The sequence below is a fragment of the Monocercomonoides exilis genome, assembly GCF_001643675.1.
Source record: "Monocercomonoides exilis strain PA203 chromosome Unknown scaffold11-1913109, whole genome shotgun sequence".
NCBI lineage: Eukaryota > Preaxostyla > Oxymonadida > Polymastigidae > Monocercomonoides > Monocercomonoides exilis.
This window is the reverse complement of record NW_027150556.1, coordinates 1143483-1166997: the sequence shown is the minus strand read 5'-3', so window position 1 is coordinate 1166997 and position 23515 is coordinate 1143483. Positions and strand designations below refer to the sequence as shown.

The 23515-nt window shown below is 37.4% G+C and overlaps 7 protein-coding genes across 7 annotated transcripts; 4 read left to right on the top strand and 3 right to left on the bottom strand.

The window, feature by feature from the left end:
• Window positions 1–5: 5 nt before the first annotated feature.
• MONOS_9116 (uncharacterized protein) lies at window positions 6–1882 on the bottom strand (the record flags this gene model as incomplete). The annotated part of the gene is made up of 1 exon (XM_067879582.1): window positions 6–1882. One exon carries the CDS (start codon window positions 1880–1882, stop codon window positions 326–328), a length of 1557 nt encoding a protein of 518 aa, XP_067731647.1. The 3' UTR covers window positions 6–325.
• Window positions 1883–2367: 485 nt separating this feature from the next.
• MONOS_9115 (uncharacterized protein) lies at window positions 2368–7541 on the top strand. The gene is made up of 3 exons (XM_067879581.1): window positions 2368–2534; window positions 2600–4436; window positions 4593–7541. Exons 1-3 carry the CDS (start codon window positions 2532–2534, stop codon window positions 7100–7102), a joined length of 4350 nt encoding a protein of 1449 aa, XP_067731646.1. The 5' UTR covers window positions 2368–2531; the 3' UTR covers window positions 7103–7541.
• Window positions 7542–7567: 26 nt separating this feature from the next.
• MONOS_9114 (putative E1A/CREB-binding protein) lies at window positions 7568–8987 on the top strand. Its single transcript, XM_067879580.1, has 4 exons — window positions 7568–7717; window positions 7796–7831; window positions 7918–8035; window positions 8089–8987. The coding sequence occupies exons 1-4, from the start codon at window positions 7580–7582 to the stop codon at window positions 8703–8705; spliced, it is 909 nt and encodes a 302-aa protein (XP_067731645.1). The 5' UTR covers window positions 7568–7579; the 3' UTR covers window positions 8706–8987.
• Window positions 8988–13304: 4317 nt separating this feature from the next.
• MONOS_7465 (uncharacterized protein) lies at window positions 13305–14694 on the bottom strand. The gene has a single exon (XM_067877792.1). The coding sequence runs from the start codon at window positions 14642–14644 to the stop codon at window positions 13622–13624; it is 1023 nt and encodes a 340-aa protein (XP_067731644.1). The 5' UTR covers window positions 14645–14694; the 3' UTR covers window positions 13305–13621.
• Window positions 14695–15365: 671 nt separating this feature from the next.
• Window positions 15366–15953, bottom strand: MONOS_7464 (Actin-related protein 4; the record flags this gene model as incomplete). Its single annotated transcript, XM_067877791.1, has 1 exon — window positions 15366–15953. The coding sequence occupies one exon, from the start codon at window positions 15951–15953 to the stop codon at window positions 15366–15368; it is 588 nt and encodes a 195-aa protein (XP_067731643.1).
• A 646-nt stretch (window positions 15954–16599) lies between these two features.
• On the top strand, window positions 16600–20988 carry MONOS_7463 (malonyl-CoA:pyruvate transcarboxylase). Its single transcript, XM_067877790.1, has 2 exons — window positions 16600–16787; window positions 16854–20988. The coding sequence occupies exons 1-2, from the start codon at window positions 16629–16631 to the stop codon at window positions 20643–20645; spliced, it is 3951 nt and encodes a 1316-aa protein (XP_067731642.1). The 5' UTR covers window positions 16600–16628; the 3' UTR covers window positions 20646–20988.
• Window positions 20989–21025: 37 nt separating this feature from the next.
• On the top strand, window positions 21026–23279 carry MONOS_7462 (uncharacterized protein; the record flags this gene model as incomplete). The annotated part of the gene is made up of 4 exons (XM_067877789.1): window positions 21026–21179; window positions 21243–21548; window positions 21606–21779; window positions 21871–23279. 4 exons carry the CDS (start codon window positions 21026–21028, stop codon window positions 23277–23279), a joined length of 2043 nt encoding a protein of 680 aa, XP_067731641.1.
• Between the last annotated feature and the right edge of the window lie 236 nt (window positions 23280–23515).

The window sequence follows — 23515 nt, the reverse complement described above, 5'->3', positions numbered from 1 at the left end:
AATATTAGCGAGCATGCAACAATTATTTTTTTATAAAAATAAACTTTCTTTTAAATATTATAAAACAAAAAAATCAAACCAACATCTTTTTGAATACCATAACAAATTCAATTTTAATCAAATTTTCATTATCATCAATGCATTTCATGATTCACCATAGAAATACACATTTGTAATCCAAAGAAGCAGTAATTAGAAAGTTAGAACAACAACACTGATTGAGTGCCTTAAATAATCCGAAATTTATCTCTTTTTGGTGTTTGCCTTTAATCAAGATGAATCTTTGCGTTGCAAATTAACCTCCTAAACTATTCTTTCTCAACATTCAGCCTCCATCATTTATTTCCTTAGCTTCATTGGAATTTTCTTTGTTATCTTCGTCATTTTGCGAATTACTTGAAGAAGAAGAAGAAGAAGAAGAAGAAGAAGAAATATCAAAGTCAAAATCCAATGGCTGAGAAGGGAAAAGAATATGATAAGTTGTTGAAAGTGTAACACAAAGTGATAACAGTTTTTTCATAGCTGGATGGACCAACTGGCTTGATCCTTCCATCGGCTCTGATTCTTCTGATGATTCATCGCTTTCTTCTTCTTTTTCTTCTTCATCTTCTCTTTTCTCTTTAACATCTTCCTCTGAACAGTTTTCATCTTGTTTGCTTTTGGAAGAAGAGGAAGTTATTGGTGATTCAATGTCTTTTTTCTCTTTTTCCTCTTTTCCTTCTATTTGTTCTTTCTCTTCTTCTTCTTCTTCACTGTCTGTTTCCGATCTGCAAGCTTCTTCATCTTCTGCATCTTTCCTCTTTTCTTCTTCCTCTTCCTCTTTCGTCTGATAAAACTCACCCCGTTTTTTCGCTTCCTCTTTGAGCCTGTCTCGTTCCTGCTTCGCCTTTCGAAGCCTCTCTCTCACTTCTGCTCGTTCTTTTGCTCTTTTTGCTTTCTCTTCCTTCAATTTATCTCTTTCTTCATTCAAACTCATTTCTCTATCACTTTTTTTCTCTTCGCTTTGTTTCGCTTCCTCTTCTTTAACATCTGACACTTCTTTCCCCATTCGTGATGAATGCTCCTCGGCTTTTCTAAGTTTCTTCTCTTCTCTTCTCTTTCTCTTTTCCTCTCTTCTCCTCTTTCTTTCTTCCATTCCCTTTTCAGGAAACTTGTCTCTCATCAGATTCAGCAATGCCCCAAGCGCACACGCAGACGTTTGCGAATCCGCTCCCGTCAGCAGAACCAATAAAGGCTGCAAACCTCCGCTCTCTTCAACCGCTTTTTTGCCTCTGACATCGCAGCTGATGTTCTGAATGGCCCCTGCTGAAGCATGTGCCACTCCAGGCAGCTTGGAAGAGAGGAGCTGCACAAGTGCGGGTACAACACCTCCATCAACAATTTCATCGATCGAAAGAGGATCTGATGAGATGTTGTGAAATGCTCCAGTGACTCGGATTAAGAGTTTTTCCTTTTGGGATAAAGTTGAAGATGAAGGATTTGTCGTTGGAAGAGATGGAAAACTTGGAGAAGACGAAGATTGCGGTTCATTCCCCATAACGTTTAAAAGGAGATGGCACAAAGCAGGTATCCCTTTACACAGACGCACAGCTTCTTTGCCATTGTCCTGAAAGCATACGCTTTGTACGGTTCCTGCAGCATTTGTTCGAAGTGTTTCGTTCTCTGAAGACAAACAATCAACCAAGCGTTGTGAAGCCCCAAGTTGAACAAAGTAATTAACATTTTGCTCTTCATAACATGAGTTTAGAAGAACATTTGCAACTTCAGAAACAATGGAAGTAGAGTAGACTGACGGTTGTAAAAGATTTGTTATGATTTCCATTCCGGATTTTCCAAGAGAAAGGCGATTCGATTCCTGAATAATAAATATAGAATTAGTCATGATAAATATGGTATGCTAATTGTTAGGTCATGCCTTTCGAGTCAAAATCAGCAAAACATGAAGAGAAGGAATTGCAATCTCTTGGGTTTTGCAAAACTTTTCATGTGACAACAACTTCAAAATATTTGACATATTATCTCTTTCAACATTTTCATAATTTGGACTCGAAGCTGGATTTTCATTTTGTGCAATAAACTGTTTTAAAGACAAAATGACTCTTTCCGGTGCAATAAATGGATCTGTTGCTTCAAGTAATAGATTTAAACTATCTAATGAGCCTGCTTTTCGATCTAATATCATTAGATCAAAAATTTTTGTATTTTTAATCTTTTATTAGCTTATTTTTAATTTTTAGATCGTTTTGTTTCCATTATGGAATCTTTTGAAAAGTTTAGAATTTTTTAAATTAATTAATTATTTTTATGCTGTTGTTGTTGAAAATTGAATTTTATATATTTCGTTCATCATTGCAATTATTATTTTAGAAAGAAAATTTCATTCTTGATTTCGAAATTCATAGCTCCAAAGAATCCATCGTTAAAATTTTGACCTATTTCACTGGCAGAAAGGGATTATTATATAACATACGCGTGATAGAAGACATTCCTACATTTTTATTTTTGATTAAATTTGTTATTTATTGCCTTATATGGTATTACTTGATTTTTTCATTAACAAATTAAAAAAAGCATTTATGTTTGTTCTTTTTTCATAAAGGAAATTGAAAGTTCTTTGATATCAAAAAATGATAGAAGTGCTTTGCAAACACCTCCATTTGATATGAGAAGTGTTGATAGCGAGAAGAATTTGACCATCAATTCTGAGAGAATTCCAACGCCACCTTCTCCTCCTGCTATCACATCTCCTGCTCAGACACGTATTCGTTCTATCAAAAAGGCAAAGGAGCCTGACCTATCTCCATATCTATCTCATTCACAACCAATTCATGTGTCTGAAGGAAGATTTGTAAAAAAAGGATCACCTTCTCATGGCAGAAACGCAGTTTTGAATTCATCACCTTCATCGCACAAAGAAATGCGAGTTGAGAATTCCACCGTTAAAAATGAAGAAAAAATCAATGATACCGGATCTGCAGATGGGATCGAACAAGAATTGAATGAATCATTTGCAGATGACTGGTGTGAGTCTGCACGTGAACTGCGCAAAAGAGAAGAAGCAAAACATAAAACAACAGAAAAATCAGAACATACACAACCTCCAAACAATTCAATATCCGATCCATCATTTGGTGGTGTGATTGAAACAGATATGGAAGCATCTTCTGAGCAAGTTTCACCAAGTCAAACGCCTTCCATTTCAGAAGATCGCAAAGCACTGCAAACACAGCCGTGTTCAACAGCTGCCTCTCCGTCTGCCTCGCTTCGTCCGCGCCGTGTGCAAATAAGGCACAAGTCGCCTCCGCCGCGGATGCCTCGAAGAAGAATAGGCGCACAATCTCCCCCACCGTCACGGAGTGCACTGCAGACACCGCCTGACTCAGTAGACACGAATTACCTCTCTTCAGCCACGTTCCTTCCGCCGCTTGCGTCTGCTCCAGATCTGCGATCATCTCCTTCAAAACCTGTACAGCAGAGAACAGCTGCGAGGCCTCAGAACAGACGGCGTGACGGAATGCAGCCTCAAAAGTCCATCAAAGACAGAACTGAAAAGAAGGAGTTGCCTTCTGATCAACCACTCGATGCAGAAAGTCGCAAAGAAAAGAGGCCGAGCGAACGAAGAGAAGGGCTTTTCTCTTCTGGGAGGCCGTGGCGCGCGCAGTCGACGCTGCCTCAGGGTCGGTCTCAGAAGAAGAAGAAAAACGCATTTTACGACGATCAGAGGCACCCGCTGTCTGCAGACACGTCATTAAGCTCACTTCCAGCAAACACAAACAAGGGCGGTTTGGGCGAAAAGGTGGCTGTTTCTCCGAAAGAACAGAGAAACCGAAGGAAGATCGAGGCAAGGCGTGCGCAGACGTCGCTTTCTGTGTATTCTCCCTTGAGAAGTGGGGCAGCCAGACGAGCTGCTTCTGTTCGTGATGTCAAAACCACTTCGACGACAACACGGAAATCTGCTGGAACAGCCGCGTCTGCTTCATCAGTGGCTCCCTCATCATCATCAGCAGCAGCAACAACAACAACAGGAGCAGCTAAGTCAAATACAAGCACATATCCTCGTTCAACGAATACTTCGTCGTCCATTCAGAATTCGGGGAGAAATGACTCTTCTTCGCAGAATGCGCCTGCTTTTTCTCCGTTCAGAGCGTTTTATCAGCCTTCGCCGAGAGGAAAGATTCAAACATCGAACCAATCTTCATCGACTTCATCATCATCATCATCATCATCATCTTCTTCTTCTTCTTCTTCTTCTTCTTCTTCTTCTTCTTCCTCTTCTTCCTCTTCTTCTTCAGTTGCTTCTGTTACTTCTGTTTATTCATCGTCAAGTTCACCAGATCGATCAATGAATGCGACTGGCCGGAGAAACACTCGTCAAAGCACTTTGAATCAGCAGTCGAGAAATCGCCTGAGAGCAGCGCAGCGTCCAGCGCAAACAAGTTTGTTGCCATCTTCAATTATTCTCTGTATTTATTGTTTGATTATTTCATTTTTGATTTTTATTCTTTTTTATTCCATTTTCTTTTTCATAAACACTTATTAAATGGAAATGACATTTCTGAATGTAAATTCTTTAATCAATGTTACTTTCTCAGATTGGGCATCCTCTGTTCGCGAAGACGTGTGGGATCGTGCATTGGACCGGATGATCCAGCGACTGAAGAAAGACGAGTCGATGATGAGTGAACAAGAAACTACTCTGGCTGCCATTAAAGAAAAACACGAACCAAAAGAAGGTCGCACAGCAGAAAGAGAAGGAGCGCATGTGGATGCACAGATAATTTCTCCGATGCAGTTTGGAGTTTCTCCGACGCGGAGCAGATTTGGGCAGCGGAAGATTATTACGAAGCGCGAAAGAGAAGAGGCAGAAATGGAGAGGAAGAGGAAAGAAGAGGAGAGGAGGAAAAAAGAAGAGAGGAAGCGGAGAGAAGAGGAAGAGAGAAGAAAGAAAGAGGAGGAAGAAAGGAGAAGGAAAGAAAGAAGAGATCGAATCAAAAGAGAAAGAAGAGAAAGAGAAGAAAAAATGAAGCGGGAACAGGAAAAGAGAGATGCGGAGGAGAAGAAGAGGAGACAAGAAGAGGAAGAAAGGAAGAAAGAAGAAAGAGAACTGTACATCATCGAGTTGAAGGAGAAAGCAGAAGCGTTTCGAAAGGCGAAGGAAAAGAAAGAGGAAGAAGAAAGGCTGCTTCAGGAAAAGGAGAAGAGGAAGAGAGAGAAAGAGAAAGAGGAGAAAGAAAGGCAATATGAAGAAGCAAGATTAAAAAGAATTAGAGAAAGAGAAGAGAAAATGGAAAGAGAAGAAAGAGAAAGAAAAGAGAAAGAGAAAATGATGGAGACACTTCGAAAGGAAGAAGAGGCAAGGCGAAAGAAAGAAGAAGCGAGAAAGAAGAAAGAGATGGAAGAGAGGAAAAAGAAGATGGCTGAAAGGGAAGCACTTGAAAGCAGCATTCGGAGGAGCAACAGAGAAAGAGGCAGCAGAGAAGGAGCGAATGAAGATGAAGGAAATGAAAGCGAGGGGAAATATTCAGATAGAGAAGAAGAGGATGAGGATGAGGAAGAAGAGGACGATGATGAATACGGATTTGACCGGAAGATGCAGACGCAAATGCAGACGAAGGCAGAGCGGATGAAGAAGAAAGCAGAGTTCAAAAAATGGCAGGATGAAGAGAGGCAGAGAGAGGCGAAACTGAAAGAAGAGAGAGAGAAAGAAGAGAGGAGAGAGAAAGAGAGGAGGCTGATGGAGCAGGAAGAGGAGGAGCTGAGGCAGAGAATGAAAAGAGAGAAAGAGGAAGCAGAAAGAAGAGAGAAAGAGAGGATAAGGAAGATGGAGCAAGAAAGGAAGGAAAGGGCGGAAAGAGAAGAGAGAGAAAAGAAGGAGAAAGAGAAAGAGAAAGAGAAAGAGAAAGAGAAAAATGAAAGGAAGAAGCAGAAGCAAGTTTTAGAGGAAGAAAAAGCCAATCAACTCAAAGCCAAAGAGATGAACGATTCGAGTAAAGGAGGGGCTGAAGAAAAAGATCCAACGATAAAAACAAAAAGCAAAGAAGAAAACAGAACAAAACTTCAAAACGCGTCAGATGTTTCTCCGAAAACAGGAAAGCAATTAGTTCCAGGCAGTCCTGAAAACAGCAGTGCATCAAAGGCAAAGACTAGCAAAAATGAGAGAAAAGAAGAAAAGAATAAGGAGAATGACAGCATTGCTAAGTCAGATCCGAAAGAAGTGAGAGAAAAAGAAGCAAAACAAGAAGGCAAAAAAGCAAAAGAAGCTGAAAAATTCAATGAAAATTTGAGCCAAAAAGAGAAGAAGAGAAGAGAAGAGAAGGAAAGAAAAGCGCAAATTGTAGAGATTCTTAAGCAAACAGAACAAGAACGAGAGAAAAGAAAGCAGCAAGAAGAGAAAGCGAGGCAAGACGCCAACGACGAAACGAGCAAAGCAGCGAAAGAAGAACAGAAGCGCAGATTGGACGAAGAAAGAGCAGCCAAAGAGAAAGAAGAAGCGGAGAAAATCGAAGAAGCCCGGGTGATTGCGATGGGGCGGGTGAAAGAGGCGCAGCGGCTGCTGCAGAATTTGAGAGAGAAAGAAGAAGAGACAGCGAGGATGAAGGCGGAAGAGGCAGAGAGGCGGAAGGCGTGGAGGGACGCACATCCGGAAGAGGCGAGGCTCATCCAGCAGCACGAGCAGATGAGAAAGCAGCTGAAAAAAGAAGAGAAGAAGCAGAAAGAGGAAATGAAAGGGGCGGCAAATGAAGAGTGCGAAGGAAATGAAGCTGGCTGTTTTGGAGAAGACAGAGAAAAGATGCTTTTGGCAGAGCTGGAAAAGGAGCTGCTTCCGGCAGATGAGTGCGCGGAGAAAGAAAAAGAAGTGCTGAAAATACGGAGAATCCGAAAGGAAGCCAAAGAAGAGGAGAAGAAAGAAGAAAACACACACAAACTTCTGCATCACAGAGCCAAGGAAGAGAAAAAGATGAGGAGCATGTTAGAAAGAGAGCTTCATGATGCAATGATTGCTGCGGGGATGAAAACCGCCACGGAAAATGACTCAGCGAATTTGAACGTAACTGAGCAGCGGAATTTGTCTTCTTCATTATTTCGTGGGGATTATGGTTGATAATTGAATGAATGAATGATTGATTGATTGAAACTTCAGTTATTTTATTGGCATTAAAGTTAGAATATTTACAGAATCTGCTCGTCATGCGTCAAAGATCCAAATACTAAATTGAGTTGCAAATCAATAGTTCAAGAAATGATAGGATCTTGAGATGCATTTGAATCTTTGATCTCTTTCCAAGGAGTTTCTTGTCTTGATTCGACCTCACGAATTGAAGTTGTATTTTTGCTTTGTAATGCTTCAACATTCATTATTCGTGTTTCAATAATTAATCTTTTATCTTATTCAACAATTATATTCTTATGTATAAAAAATTGTATTTCCTACATTTATTATTTTTGGTTGCTACAAACACTTGACAACTCTTTTTTCTTTTCAAAGTTTCCAGAAAGAAATTTTAAATGCAAAATTTTGTGTTCAATAAATCATTTCATTTCTCATTTTTGATCTTTTTGTAACATTAATATTATAAAAATGGAAGAATCAGAAAATGAAGTTCCTTCTGATGATGTTATTGAGAAAAAACTTGAATATTTTCAACGTTGTATAGATATTTATTCTTGGATTGTTGAGGAACAATTTCGTAATTTAGATAATAAATTCAATAAAAAAGTTAATAATCATTTAATATCAATAGTAATTTTTTATATTTCATCAATCTTTATATGCACTTTTTTTGAACTTTTATAGGATCAAGAGATACAGCTGGAATCTCGAGTTGATTCAGTTTGCATATCAACTCTAATATTTGAATTTTCTTTGAAATATTTATTTCTTTGTGCATGCTTGTACCATTCGAAATTCAAAAATAGAAAGAATCCGGAAAGCGTACAAGGCATCAAAGGCAACTTAAAGCAGAAAGCAAGTCCACACTTGATGGAAATGAAGAAACCGATCAAAATCAAGATCAATCTGAAGAATCACTTGATGGTGTGCGTTTAGTTTTGAATGTAAATGACTTGTTATTTAAATGTAAATTGAAGAATATTACCCAATTAAACGGTTCCGTTCGTATATTATTCCGGAGCTACCTTTGTGGCAACGTTTTATGGCGCACTTTGTCAGAGAACTATTAAGTAACCCAAACACAACGCCATTCTCCGCTCCAGTTGATCCAGTTCGAAGTGGTGCAAAAAATTATTTTGATATTGTCGAAAATCCAAGAGATCTGGGGACAATCAGAGTTCAGATTGAAAAAGGAGAATATAAGCATTTTGAGGAGATAACAAATGATATCACTCTTGTGTGGGAAAATTGCAGAAAATATAATCCCAAAACTCATCCGCTCTACAGCCTAGCAAATAAAATGGAAACACATACTCGCAAAAAGCTTGATGCATTGCCGCTTTTTGTTAAGGAGGAAAGAAATGAAGTGACAGATGAAGAAGTTGCTTCTCTTCCTCAGAGAACAAGAGATCTTGTTAAACGAATGAAAGTGGAAATTCAACGAAGTATGAAAACACAGAATTCGGCTCATGCTAAGAATGATAAAGAAAATGAGCAGACAACAAAAGTAAAAAAAGAGGAAGACGAAGAGAATTCTCGTATTGAAATGGATAGTGATCAAGCTGAAAGATCAGCTGAAAATATTGGCGGTTGACTGAATGATATGATTTATTGTTGTTTAAAAATTGAAATTATTCGTTTTTAGAAGAAGGCAAGCCTTTTATTTAACGCGATGCGATAATTGAATAAGAAAACAAATAATAATTTTTTATTTGAAACATTATTGCTTTCTTGTTTATTTGCAAATTAAATGTGAGATGATTGAATTTTGTATTTATAAAAACTCAATATTATCGTTTTCCAAAAAAGTTTACAACAATTTCTATTCAAACGTTATTTTATTAGAAAAAAATACCCAAAAATATTATTCGAATTTGAAAACAACAGACCTGTTTCTGATTTTTTCCGTCAAAAGACCAATTGCAATTTAAAACAAACAATAAAATTGAATTAATCTATTGTTATATTGTCCAACAAATAAGAATTTACAGAGTCAATCTTATTTCGATCAAGAAATAAAAATAAAAATAACAAATTTAGATCAAACAAGTATAAATTTCGTTTTATTTTCTGTAAATAAACAGTTTGTTCTTATTAATATTTTAATATGTTATTCACATAACAGTTTGTTATATATCATCTTATGAATTTTGCTCGTCAGTGTGAAAAAGTCCGAAAATGATGAAGTTGCTTTTTTGATTGAAATGATTTTTAAAAAACACTATGAATATTTTCACTGTTTTTTTAACTGCTCGATAAGTTGAGTTTTCTTATGAACTGTTTTTTTTTTTGTCATATGTGTGATAATTTTTGAAACCATTACTATTATCGTGGTGTTGATTATTATGTAAATTCAATATCATTAGCCTAATAAAAAACAATCTAATATAAAATGTTAATCAATTGTTTTTAAGTCCAATTGTTGATGAAAAAATTCAGTTGCGATTTTCAAAAATTGGAGTTGTCACTTTTCTGTGTTCATTAACAAAGATTCAAAACAAAATAGTCAAACCGATATTTTTGTACAAATATATATGGTTTCAAAAATAATCACCAATATTTTCATTGAAAAGTGTGATTTTAATTCATTCATTGTTTTTGATTAGATTTTTCTGGTCAACAGTTTTTGAAAGGATATTTTTGTAGATATGTTATAAAAAAATTTCATAAGCGCGTTTATTTGTTTCCTAAGGAATATTATTATTATATTTTATCAAATAGATATTTAACTTTTACTTTTTTCTGCATTATCATTTCTTTAATAAAAAATTAATATTTCACTTCAATATTTGAAATTAGCAAACAAAACAAATAAATTTGAATAACCAAATATTTTGTTTTTCAATACTTTGAACGAGAATTGATGTTGAATGCAGAATTCAAAAAAGTTAAAGCAATGATTTTTCAACTTTGTTAAAAGAAATCGAAGAAAAATAAATATGAATGAATGAATAAATAAATAAATATTTTGAGAATAATACTTGCAATTTGAAAATAAAAATCAACACAAATTGTGATCATACTTCCAGAAGGGAATCAATCAACATCAATATTATCTAAATAAAAAACTGAAACATTCAAAATTATTGACAAATTTTTTAACCATTGCAAAAACCAGTGCAATGAGACTTAAATAAATTTTTTTTTTTATTATTTATTGTTGTGTAATTTGTATTTCTTTTTATTTGATCAAAGCCATTATTTCAATAATAAATCATTCTCCAAAGAGAATTATTTTTTAAGAAAGAAATCAAAATGCCTTTAAGTTTTGGCCATGAAGAATGGATACGTTCTGGAAGTGATATTGACAATGAAATAAGTCTTATCAGAAGCAGATCCAGAGGCGGAGATCACTATCCTCAAGGAGTTGAATTCTGCATTCAGTTTTTGCAAAGAATGAAATCGGAAGGAAAAACCATCAAAATTATTGCAGACAAGACCATTCCAAAATGGACATGGCACGTTGCTCCAGCATAAACAATCCAATGTTTTCTGTATTGTGTATATCCAGATTTATTAGATCGCTCCGCTTTTTATTTTTTCCCACGCTTCTTGAAGGTTTTTCTCCAGTTTTTAATTTTTGAAAATAGTTTTTGGCCAATATTTTTAAAAAAACATTGTTTTGAAACTACGGTAAAATCTATGTTTCTTTAATATGAAAATGAACTTTTAAGAATATTATTTATTTAATTATTATTTCAACATGAAAAATGTGCAATGGCAAAATGTTCCTTTAACGTGAAATTGTGATTACGAGGGAACAAAAAAGTGAGATGATTGAATCTTGAAAATTTGAAATTCAATCATTGGCCACTTTTGGAATAGAATTTTTTATTACGAAATTGTCTGTGTGAAAATTGGATTTTTAGATAGCCAATTAATACAATGTTTTGGAAGTGACATAAATTTAAAAACAACTACAAAATTTTTATATATCTTTCCGACTAAATGCATTGAAATATTTTTTTTTAAAAAAAAATAAAGGATTAAAAAACTTGTGCAATACACACATATATATATTCGAGATTCACGGCAGTTTTAGCAACACTATCATATTTATGCCGCTTCGAAGAACCAAGTCCATTTTGGAAATGTTTTCCTTGTAATAATTTTTACGGGAAAATTTTGTGCTTTCATTTGATGCAAAAATCTTATGCAATTATCGACTCCTTGAGGATAGTGATCTCCGCCTTTGGATCTGCTTCTTACAAGATCAATTTCATTATCAATGTCATTTCCAGAACGTATCCATGTTTGGTCGCCAGTAATATGGCGAAGAAACAAACCTAACCCAACTCTTGCTAAGAATACTGCAACATTAGCCATGATGTTGTAATAAAATTTTGTGATTAGATTAATTGCTAATCCATAATACATATATTTTAATAAATAAAAAATGGGGATTCAATATGATTTCGCGATTTTAAAATTGAATACATTTTTGTGGAGCACAAATGTTAATTCGTTATTTTATTTAAATGGATGATTGCTTTTGAATCAATATATCAACATGATTGTTGATTTTTCTTAGGTTTTATAATTTTGGAGATGGATTATATATATATATATAAGAAAATTGTTTGAAATGAAGATTTTTGAGATTTCAATTACGAAAAAAAACAATAAATGTTGTTATAACTAATCAGAGTTTACTCATCAATATTTTATGAATGTTCTCTAACAGAATTTTTTGAGAGAAAATATATTGATTCAAAAGCAATCATCCATTTAAATAAAATAACGAATTAACATCTGTGCTCCACAAAAATGTATTCAATTTTAAAATCGCGAAATCATATTGAATCCCCATTTTTTATTTATTAAAATATATGTATTATGGATTAGCAATTAATCTAATCACAAAATTTTATTACAACATCATGGCTAATGTTGCAGTATTCTTAGCAAGAGTTGGGTTAGGTTTGTTTCTTCGCCATATTACTGGCGACCAAACATGGATACGTTCTGGAAATGACATTGATAATGAAATTGATCTTGTAAGAAGCAGATCCAAAGGCGGAGATCACTATCCTCAAGGAGTCGATAATTGCATAAGATTTTTGCATCAAATGAAAGCACAAAATTTTCCCGTAAAAATTATTACAAGGAAAACATTTCCAAAATGGACTTGGTTCTTCGAAGCGGCATAAATATGATAGTGTTGCTAAAACTGCCGTGAATCTCGAATATATATATGTGTGTATTGCACAAGTTTTTTAATCCTTTATTTTTTTTTAAAAAAAAATATTTCAATGCATTTAGTCGGAAAGATATATAAAAATTTTGTAGTTGTTTTTAAATTTATGTCACTTCCAAAACATTGTATTAATTGGCTATCTAAAAATCCAATTTTCACACAGACAATTTCGTAATAAAAAATTCTATTCCAAAAGTGGCCAATGATTGAATTTCAAATTTTCAAGATTCAATCATCTCACTTTTTTGTTCCCTCGTAATCACAATTTCACGTTAAAGGAACATTTTGCCATTGCACATTTTTCATGTTGAAATAATAATTAAATAAATAATATTCTTAAAAGTTCATTTTCATATTAAAGAAACATAGATTTTACCGTAGTTTCAAAACAATGTTTTTTTAAAAATATTGGCCAAAAACTATTTTCAAAAATTAAAAACTGGAGAAAAACCTTCAAGAAGCGTGGGAAAAAATAAAAAGCGGAGCGATCTAATAAATCTGGATATACACAATACAGAAAACATTGGATTGTTTATGCTGGAGCAACGTGCCATGTCCATTTTGGAATGGTCTTGTCTGCAATAATTTTGATGGTTTTTCCTTCCGATTTCATTCTTTGCAAAAACTGAATGCAGAATTCAACTCCTTGAGGATAGTGATCTCCGCCTCTGGATCTGCTTCTGATAAGACTTATTTCATTGTCAATATCACTTCCAGAACGTATCCATTCTTCATGGCCAAAACTTAAAGGCATTTTGATTTCTTTCTTAAAAAATAATTCTCTTTGGAGAATGATTTATTATTGAAATAATGGCTTTGATCAAATAAAAAGAAATACAAATTACATTTTCTTCAAAATGAAGATCAAATCACTTTATTCTAATCGGAAAATTTTTAAAAAATTGTGGGGGTTGTCGAAAGTATTTAACTAAGTATTTTGATTTTAAAACTATTTTTCACACATTATTTTCGAAATGTTTTCTCAATTTTTAATAATTTTCAATATATTTTTTAAAAATAATGTCTGACTCTATGATTTGAAAGCAAAAAAAAGTTTGAAGTAGATTGTGGTTTTTTTTCTAAAAAAAATTTAAAAAAATATTTCACCCAAGCACCCAACTTTGAAATCATCTGATGATTGTTTTAATATGTATAAAAAGTTTATGCAAAGGTGAAAACAAAGCATTGACAGGATAAACGCTCTTACATATATCATAAAAAACATACAAACAAAACCGGTAAGTGCACTTATTTTTATTGTAAGAAATAAATGGGCAAATGATTAAATTCACTCTTAACAATGCTGAGAGCAATTACATTTCTGGATGAATAACTTTATATTGCTGCAGAAGACCCTGAAAAGCTTTTGTCATTGCGGCATATATTTTTTCTACGCTATCCTTTGGCCATGTTGACACATCTCCTCTGCAGAATGTTGTCAGATCTTCTCTGTTGTCGAAAATACCAGCCGGAATGTAATAAGTCTTTCCGTCTTTTCCTGGAACTTTAAGTGTGTTGTCCTTATCGCTTTGCTTGAGCAAATACATAAAATCATCGCAGCCATAATCACAGTGCATAACAACATCTGGGACGCAATGGAAGATATCAGTCGATCCAGTCCACCCAACAGGAGGAGCACGAGACAAATTCTTCTCAAAGCTTTGGGCAGGAGTTACGTAAATATATAACATTGCACACACAGAAAGAATTTCCGGGCAAAATTGTTTGAGAGAGTACTGATAACCAAAAGGCTCTGGAAGTGGGAAGAAGTCAGGATACCGCTCAGCACCACATCCTCCACCACGTGCAAATTCTATGATGATTGTGCGTTCTGGTGAGTATGACTTTGCATAGTCATTCTTCTCCTTGAGATAACGGCCACAATGATCATCAAAGCGAGCACAGAGCTTGGCGATAACATCAGCGGAATAGTTTTCGAAAGGCTTTGGTAATCCTCTTGAAGCAGAAATACGATCAAGACGTTCGAGCATCCATTTTGTTGGAGTAGTTGTCTCGATTGTACGCTTGTTAATAACGTCATGATAATCTTCATTCAACATTTCAACAAGAACACCCCAAACATATGGATTCTTGAAGGTGTAAAGCTCGCTGTAATAAAAAGGTCTTGTCTGGCCTTGCTTCTCCAACTCAGCATCAAAGAATTTCATCATTTCTACATAAGGATAGTCATCAAGCTGAATAGTGGGGAAACCAATTTTGAACTCGGCACGTGACTTTTCCACAGGAAGTGAACGCAAAAACGCTCTTGATTCGCTTTTCCCGCTTGCTGGAAGTGCACAAAGAAGGACAACTGGAATAATTTTTTCTGTGCTCATAACAAACAAGTTCAAATAAATAAATGTTCAGATCACACAATGAAAGAAATCGTAATGGGTCGAAAAAAGAAGAAATTTATGTTTATATTTACATGAATATAACATTAATAGAATCAAAATCCAAAAATTTAAAAGAAGTGGCGAAGTGCTTTTCTGAAATGTGAAAGAAGATGAAATGAACGCATCAACATAAGCATCACTTTTTAACATTTGATGGACTGACTTCGTCATATTCTGCCTTTGATTCTCATTTCTGGGTAAAATTTTCAAGAGATCCCAACGGCAATCCACCAATTCATATTGTAACCTTTCTTTTTTCGAGGATGGTTGATGCAATGACCTTCGCTCTCACAGAGGCAGGGGCGTGTGCATCGACTTCTTGCACAAACCGTCGGAAAAGCCCTTCATGTACGATCCCCAGTCTATCACAAGCAGATTGCTCCACAATTTGTTTCAGATTGTTTGACTTTCATTCACAAAGCAGGATGTTTATTTTGAGGCGAGGCTTTGAGACTTTTAAAGACCTATTTCTTCGATGGACGAAAGAATCCTCATCTGTTAAAAGGAAAGTGATATCTGAGAAGTAGTTTCCCTTCAAGAATAATAGACAATATATTTTTAATTCATTTACCATCCAATGAATTTCCAAAACCATCAAAGAATTTAAAGATGATCTGTATTTCATTGCATGTTCGTAAAATGAGACCCAACACTACAGGTTCTACAATGTCTCTTTGGAAAGACATGATCCTGCGTTTATATCAATCGCCTGCCTATTTGACAGTTCATAGTGAATATCACAATCCGCCAGTGTTGTTGATCCTGCTGGTGATGGCTTTAGTGAAATTGTCGATTCCATTATAGCTTCGATTGCGGATAATGTCTGATATGTGAGATATGACTTTGTGAATTGAGATAAATCATGAAGTTGGTTCAAAGGTTGGTTGGAAGATGCGGAAGCAGAAGACGATGATGAAGGAGTAGCTGATGATGAAGAGTGCATTGGTCCAGTCTTTCCTTTCGTGTTCTCCCCACTTTTTCGTTCATATACCGGATTATTTTCAATATCATTCGCTTCAAGCCATTTTGCAAGAGCTTTTGAAAATATTTCACCTTCAATTGCAGAACACTCAACATTCCAAGAAAGGGAAAAGCCATCAACAATAGGTGAAACGTCTGTCGAATGATGCCCAATATCGAGAACCATTCCTGTTAGCCTTCCAGAAGAAAATGCAGCAAGCGACGACGTTCGTGCAATAAAACCCATCTTCGTTCCTAACGATTCAAACAATATTTTCATTTGTTTCATTCGAGACTGTCCTTTATTCCATGGAGTTTCTGAAAGAATTACAGGATTCTTTCCGATATCCTGAAAATTCAATGTGTGACATTTATAAATGCTAAATCGAAAAAGTGATTCGAACGCATATCCCAATTTTTGATGCTTCCATTTTCCAAATAATATCCATTTGTTGATGTGGATTTGTCAAATTTTCGTGACAAAAGACGAAATCTTATAATCTGTTCTTTTGAGAGGTAAAAGATTTTGCTGTTTCTGTTGAACTTTCTTTTGAAGCATCGATTTCTCGTTTACCTTTAATTCCAGTACAGTTTTTATGGATGTTGAAAAAAATTAAAAAAACGCTATAAAAACTAAAACACATTGCGTGATACTGAAAATACAAAACCTCAAACAACAAGGAAATGAACAAAAATAATAAAGTACAACATATATATATCTCAGTTTTTGATAACCAAAAATATATTTCTTCGCAACAAAAACTTTAACGATAACATGGAAAATACCAAAAATTTTCTAACCATAATTATATAAATCATTTCAGAGGTTGTTGTTGAATTTTTTTATGTATTATTTGATGAGTATCAATTGCCCTATTGATGTGCAACAATTTCCACAAATATTTCTTTTTTTTCATTGAAATATACATAATGGTTACATCGAAAAAAATATAGGATTCGTAAAATGTCTGATATTAAAAAGCAACCTCTTTTCGAAGATATTGCCCCAACAGATTTTTTGAAGTTTTCATTTGGAGCAAAGCCATATGAAGCTGCAATTAAAACGGAGATTGCAAAAACAGAAACACTTTGCGGTGTCCGAGCGTTTGTTGTGGAGCACGAGGTATGAAAGCAAACTTTTGTTGATAAGTAACATTTTTGCTTGCTTATGCGAATGCTTGTGCGTTAGGGTCTGAAATATGTGCGGGCAGACATGGATTTCAAAGTGTTTGGAGGCTCGCTGGGGTGCGCAGAAGGAGAAAAGCTGACACTTGCATTTGAGTATGCAACAGCAAACAAGCTTGGAATTGTGATTTCTACAAGATCAGGAGGCGTCCGGATGCAAGAAGGAACAGTTGCGCTGATGATGATGGCAAAAGTCTCGGTTGCAGCAGCTGCTCACAAAAAGGCAGGACTTCCATTCATCACCCTGTTTGAAGACCCCACATATGGTGGAGTGAGCGCGTCGTATGCGATGCAGGCGGACGTTAGAATCGGAATTCGAGGAGCTAGAATTGGATTTGCTGGACCTGGTGTTATTCTGAACACAATGTACAACCAAAAACAAAATCAATACGATAGAGCATGCCCTTCAGGATTTCAGTCAGCTCAGTTCTTGTACGAGCATGGTCAGCTTGATCTCCTTGTTGGTTCAGAGGCAGAGGCCATCAACCTTGTTGAACAAATTTTTAATTTACTTATAAATACTCATAAGGACATGAAGCCAAAGGAGCTCCCGGCGCTGAGTGAAGAGGAGCAGTTCACAACAAAAAGGGTTATTGAGCAGAAAGATTTCAACCGTGGAAGAATGCTTGATCGTATCCAAGCACAAGATATCTGCTTCAATGTGCTTGAGGATTATGTAGAGCTGAACGGAGATGGAAAAATTGGTACAGATTCCTGCATCCATGGTGGGCTTGCACGCCTCCCAATTTGCTGTGAGAGCTGCTGCAAGAAAGGAGAGGAAGAAAAAGAAGAGAAAAAGTGCCACTGCGGCAGAACAGTTGTTGTGATTGGAACGTTCAAAGCACACACGCAAGGAGAGTTTGCGTCGATGGGCTATGGGATGGCCACACCACACGGATATCGCGCTGCATATAGACTTTTTGAGCTTGCCGAACATTTTAACATTCCATGTGTGACTTTGGTTGATACCGTTGGAGCAGAGCCCTCGTTCGCTGCTGAGACTGAAGGACAAAGTGAAGCCATTTCTTCGAACCTTCGTCGGATGTCGTCGCTGAAGGTGCCTTTGCTGACGTGCATTCTGGGTGAAGGTGGAAGTGGTGGTGCAATCGGTCTTGGGATGGGAAATAGCGTGTCAATGTTCTCATCTGCATGGTATGGCGTCATTTCTCCAGAAGGCGCAGCATCGATTCTGGGAAGATACAAAGACGACAAACACAAAGCAGAGCAATTTCCAAAGGATGCAGCAGAATTGGCTAAAGTGCAACAGATCTACGCAGATCAGCTTCTTGAAAAAGGAACTATTGACGGAATTATCTGGGAAGAAGAGGATCTTGGCAGAAAGAGAGAAACATACATGGAATACCCACAATTGAAGAAGCGTTTAGTCACCTGGCTGTGGACTGAATTGGAAAAATACGACGGAATGAGCCAGGATGCGCTTGTTGAGCATCGTTACAACCGCTTCAGAAAGATGGGACCGTTTCTGAAACTTGACCCAGCAATTATTGCCAAATTTAAAGAAGAAGAAGCCGCAAAGCCAGCAGTTGAACGTCCTCCACGCAAAGCATCACCAGAAGCGCCAAAGTTTGTGAAGTATTTGTGCGACCTGATTATGAATGCGCCTCAATCACAGTTCAAATCAGGAAAAACAGCCTCGTTCCAGACCCGACCTTGCCTGCCATCAGAGCAATCGACAAAAGTTCTTGAGGAATACAACGAAACACTTACATCAGAGCAGAAGGAATTGACAAAGGAGAACGCCAAATCTATTTTGGATGCAAAGGGACCAAATGCAGTGAAGGACTGGATTATGGCGAATCGCGAGAAGAGGGTGCTTGTCACAGACACCACATTGAGAGATGCGCATCAGTCACTACTGGCAACTCGTATGCGGACAAACGATATGGTAGGTGCAGCAGACGAGATGAGCAAAGTGATGAACAATGCGTTCTCACTGGAGATGTGGGGAGGAGCAACGTTCGACGTTGCATTGAGATTCCTGAAGGAAGACCCGTGGGAAAGAGTGCGAGAGCTGAGGAAGCGTATTCCGAATGTGTGCTTCCAGGCGCTGCTGAGAGGAAGCAATGTGGTGGGCTACACAAACTACCCAGACAACGCAGTGGAGGAGTTCTGCAGAGTGGCAGCGGAGGCTGGAATTGATGTGTTCAGAATCTTCGATTGCTTCAACGATGTGGAGAAGATGAAGTCAGCCACAAAGGCTGTGATCAAAGCGAACAAGATTGCTGAAGTGTGCATTTGCTACACGAGCGACTTTATGGATCCAAACGAGAAGATCTACACTCTCGATTACTATGCATCACTGGCAAAGGAGATTGAAGGAATCGGAGCACACATTCTCGGAATCAAAGATATGGCAGGTCTTCTGAAGCCTCAGAATGCCGAGCCGTTCATGAAGAAGCTTCGTGAAGTGACGAACCTGCCCATCCACTTCCACACGCACAACACGTCAGGGAATGCGCTGGCGACGTGCCTGATGATGGCGCAGCACGGATGCGAGATCATCGATCTGGCGATCTCTTCCATGTCTGACCTGACATCGCAGCCGTCGCTGAATGCGTTTCTGGCTGCAACTGAGCGGTCGCCACGTCCAGCGCTGATCCCGTTCCGTGCAGTGGAGCCACTGGCTAGCTATTTCGGAGTGGTGCGTTCGTATTATCAGCATCTCGAGAGCGGGCAGCTGGCGTCGACGGCGCGTGTGTATGATCACGAGATTCCCGGAGGACAGTACTCGAATCTGCTGATGCAGAGCAAAGCACTGAACATCTGGGACAAATGGGACCAGGCACTCGACATGTACAGAGACTGCAACAAAATACTGGGGAACCTTATCAAAGTGACTCCTTCATCGAAGTGTGTGGGAGATTTGGCACTGTTCCTGCTGGGGAAAGGGCTGACGACGAAGGACGTGATGGAAGGGAAGATCGACATCACGTACCCAGAGTCTGTGAAAGGGCTGTTCAAAGGGAATCTGGGATACCCGCACCACTGGAGAGAGCCATTTCAGTTGTCGCCAGAGTTCCTTGCGCTGAGAGACAGAGTGCTGAAAGGCGAGAAGATCAGAGGCAAAGAAGAAGCGCTTCCGCCAATCGACTTTGGGAAGCTGCGGGAGATGCTGAATGAGCGTTTGAAGAGAGAGCCGACAGACAGGGACGTGATCTCGCACATCATGTACCCGCCTGTGTTTGAAGGGTATCTGAAGTTTGTGGAGCAGTTCGGGACGATGGCAACGTTTGTTCCCACTCCAGTCTTCTTCTACGGAATGGAAGTTGGGCAAAAAGTGACTATTCGTGTGCCAGCTGAAAGAATCGACGAAGATCTGAAGGCTGTTCTTTCATTGACACCTTCATCATCATCTGTTTCATCATCGACCACACCCAGCGATGCAAAGAGCGGAGAAATGGTTGAACTGAATGTTGAGCTTGCAAGAATCACTCCAATTGATGCTGATTCCACACGGAAGGTGATCATCAAAGTGAACGGGGTGGAGTTTGTGGTGAAGACAGAGGCGAAGTTGGAGGCAGCTGTTGTCGGAACAAAAGCAGACTTGAAGGACAAGACACAGTTTGCAGCACCAATGCCAGGTATTGTGAGCGAGATTAAAGTTGCTACTGGAGATACTGTTAAGAAAGGGCAGGTGATTGGAAAGATCACTGCAATGAAGATGGACGTGATGCTGGAGGCACCGTTTGATGGGAAAGTGATGGGAGTGCTTGTGAAGACAGGCAACAAAGTGCTCGTCAATACTCTTCTTTTCAAAATAGTTCCATTAGAATAATTAGTAATATTTTAATGATCACTCTAAATTTGGCTTCTTTACCTCCTTTTTAATTTCTTCATGATTAATAGTTATATTAGATTAGTTATTTTTATAGAAATCGGTGAGTTGAGAAAAATTTGACATTCCTTTTGTTCCGAGAGCTTTTCAATATTATTTTAAAATATTCTAGATTAATATTTGGGAATGAAAAATAGAATTTCATTTTTTCAATATCTTTATTATGTTTTTTTGTGTATTCTTTTCTTATTTTTTTCAAATAGAATGACTTAACACCGCATATACACAACGAGACATTTTGTCAAATTTTGAACTTTATTGAATAAAAGCCCATAATTGTATATTTTTATTTTTGTTTTTCTTTTATTTGTTTGAATAAAATGATTTTGAGTACTTTATTAATTGTCTTGGCTACCATTCATATATTGCATGCAATTTCAACATGGAGTGTATCCCCTCCTCAAGACTATCCAAGCGTTTCATTTGGGGATAATCTTCAATTCTTATCTTATTATTGGATTGCAGTTAGTGATCGTATGAAATTCATTGATATATTAATAAATTTAACAATCGTTTGATCGTTTCAAACAATTGCAGATGGAAGTAATAATGGAAAAGGATGCGTTCATCTTTATTATTACAATGAGGAACAGCCAAGTTTTAATTACGCGACAACAATTGTTCCTCCTGATAATGTAGCTTGCAATTCATTTGGATTTAGCGTTCATTCCTCTTTTTCTGAAGCTCTTAATTCACGTATCGTTGTTATAAGTGCTCCATCTGGAATTACTGGTTCAACAAGAAAATGCGATGTCAACTCAACAAGAGGCTTAGCAGAAGCTCTCACTGAAGATACGACAATGTCATATGTATTTGTATATACATTTGATGAAGTTACTGGAAGTTTTCAAACTAATTTTTTTAATGAAATTTAATCATTTTCGTACCATATGACTTTAGAAACAACATTGGTGAGACAATATAGTCACCCGCATGCAATGTTTGGAACGAGCGTTTTTTGCACATTTGATGGGATTCTTGGAATTGGCTCCCCTGCAGAAAACGATGGAACAACTTTCATGTCCAATGCGAGAAATGTTGTTGGGGCAGTGCATATTTATAACATACGCGATTGTATGATCCATCTTTTTTGAATTGTGAATGAATTTTCAAAAATTTTTGAATTTTTTTAAATTAAATTTATGGAATTTTTCCGTTTTATTAGCTGACACAAGCCATTCTTTGGATGTAATATTGAAGTTTGATGGTGCACAGTCTCCGCGATTCGGAGCAAGCGTCAGCGGAAATTCTTTGGGACTGATTGTTGGTGGATATGCTTCACCTGCTGTTGCTCTTCTGATGATTGATCCGAAGTCACTTCAACCATTGCCTACGTCTGAATCACAGACTCAACACATATCACAGGCTTCACTTCTCAATGAAAATACATTTCACAAAACATCTGCTTCTTTTTCTGCTCCATCTTTGCTGTGTGCCGTGCAATATTTGACTGTAAAGGACAACACAGCATCGTCTTCTGATGTGTTAGCCTCTGAATCCTCAGCGCTTTCATATTTCATCGAAAACAATGCCATCTCATCATCCGCTTCAACACTTCAAACAAAGCCATCTCACTTGAATTTCCACATGTCAATCAATCAAAACGCCATTTCTACATCACACAAATTGTCAGCAATTGCACCAGATGCGCTTATTACAGGACAATTTGGAGTTTCCACAATGTGCTCTCTTGACGGACAGTCAATTTTTGTTGGTGCTCCGCGAATGAATGAAGGCGAAGGATTGGTTTATGTGCTGCTGAATTCAATGAAATGCCCTCCAACCACAAATGAAGGATCTTTCAATCAACAGTTATATTCCACTTCCATCACATCAAGTAAATTTCAATCTTCATCATTCACAACACCCAATCATCAACAACCATCTTCTACTGCAGAATCTCAGTCTTCTTCTTCTTCTTACAATTCTCCTAAAATGCCTTTTCATCTCCTTTCCTCTGCTCCTGTGGAATGCGACAACTATGCGCTGAAGCCCAGCGCTGGCTGCGAAAAAGTGATACACTGCCGTTTTGGCGAGTCACTTTCGTACGACGGGGCAGCAACTGAACTTGCCGTGGGGACGCCTGGCGGAAAGGCAAATCTGCTTCCCGAAAACAAGCGAGTAATACCGAACGGAGCAGATGCATCGACTCGAGGTATAACTTTCCGGTACAACTTCAACACGACTCTGAAGGAAGACAAAACGGGGCTGAGGAATGGGAAGTTTGCAGAGGCCATGGAAGTGTTTGGAGGAGGGGCGGATGCGGAAACGCTGATGTATTTGACACCTTCTTCGGGTATACTGTATTTTGGTTCGATGCAGCTAACAAACACCTCTCAGCCTGCGACATCGACTGTGCGGATTACGTTTGCGGAGTTTAAGAAGCCTGTGCCAGTGAACACGGTGGCGATTGTGGTGTATGTTGTGGTGGGAGTTGTGCTGCTGCTGATGATTGTGATGTGTGTGTGTTCGCTCTGCATGGCACGGAGAAATCAGCAACAGCAGATTATTGATGACCTTCCAGACGAAGAAGAAGAAGAAGAGGAACAGTTGAATTTGGCTGCGCATCACTGAAACAAGGAATGCTAAAGAGAATTTGGTTTTTTGATTGAAGCGATTGCGCTGTTGGCTGAATTCTAAAATATTTAAGCGGAATTTTTTTGAAATTACTAACTTTATTTCATTTTATTTAAACATACGTTATTTTGTTAATCTTTGTAGTTTTGTTGAATAGTTAGAATGTTGATAAATTCTTTTTTTATTTTTTTATTTTTCCTTTTCTTTTTTGTGTTTTGAGCAAAAGTGCTTTT

Bases quoted from the DNA above. Each gene is read 5' to 3' on its own strand.
- MONOS_9114 (XM_067879580.1), top strand. From the start codon at position 7,580: ATGGAAGAATCAGAAAATGAAGTTCCTTCTGATGATGTTATTGAGAAA. The intron at 7,832-7,917 runs GTTTGCATATCA...ATTCAAAAATAG, and splicing joins TGGAATCTCGAGTTGATTCA to AAAGAATCCGGAAAGCGTAC. The intron at 8,036-8,088 runs GTGTGCGTTTAG...TGTAAATTGAAG, and splicing joins ATCTGAAGAATCACTTGATG to AATATTACCCAATTAAACGG.
- MONOS_7465 (XM_067877792.1), bottom strand. From the start codon at position 14,644: ATGAGCACAGAAAAAATTATTCCAGTTGTCCTTCTTTGTGCACTTCCA.
- MONOS_7463 (XM_067877790.1), top strand. From the start codon at position 16,629: ATGTCTGATATTAAAAAGCAACCTCTTTTCGAAGATATTGCCCCAACA. The intron at 16,788-16,853 runs GTATGAAAGCAA...CTTGTGCGTTAG, and splicing joins CGTTTGTTGTGGAGCACGAG to GGTCTGAAATATGTGCGGGC.
- MONOS_9115 (XM_067879581.1), top strand. The intron at 4,437-4,592 runs GTTTGTTGCCAT...TTACTTTCTCAG, and splicing joins GCAGCGTCCAGCGCAAACAA to ATTGGGCATCCTCTGTTCGC.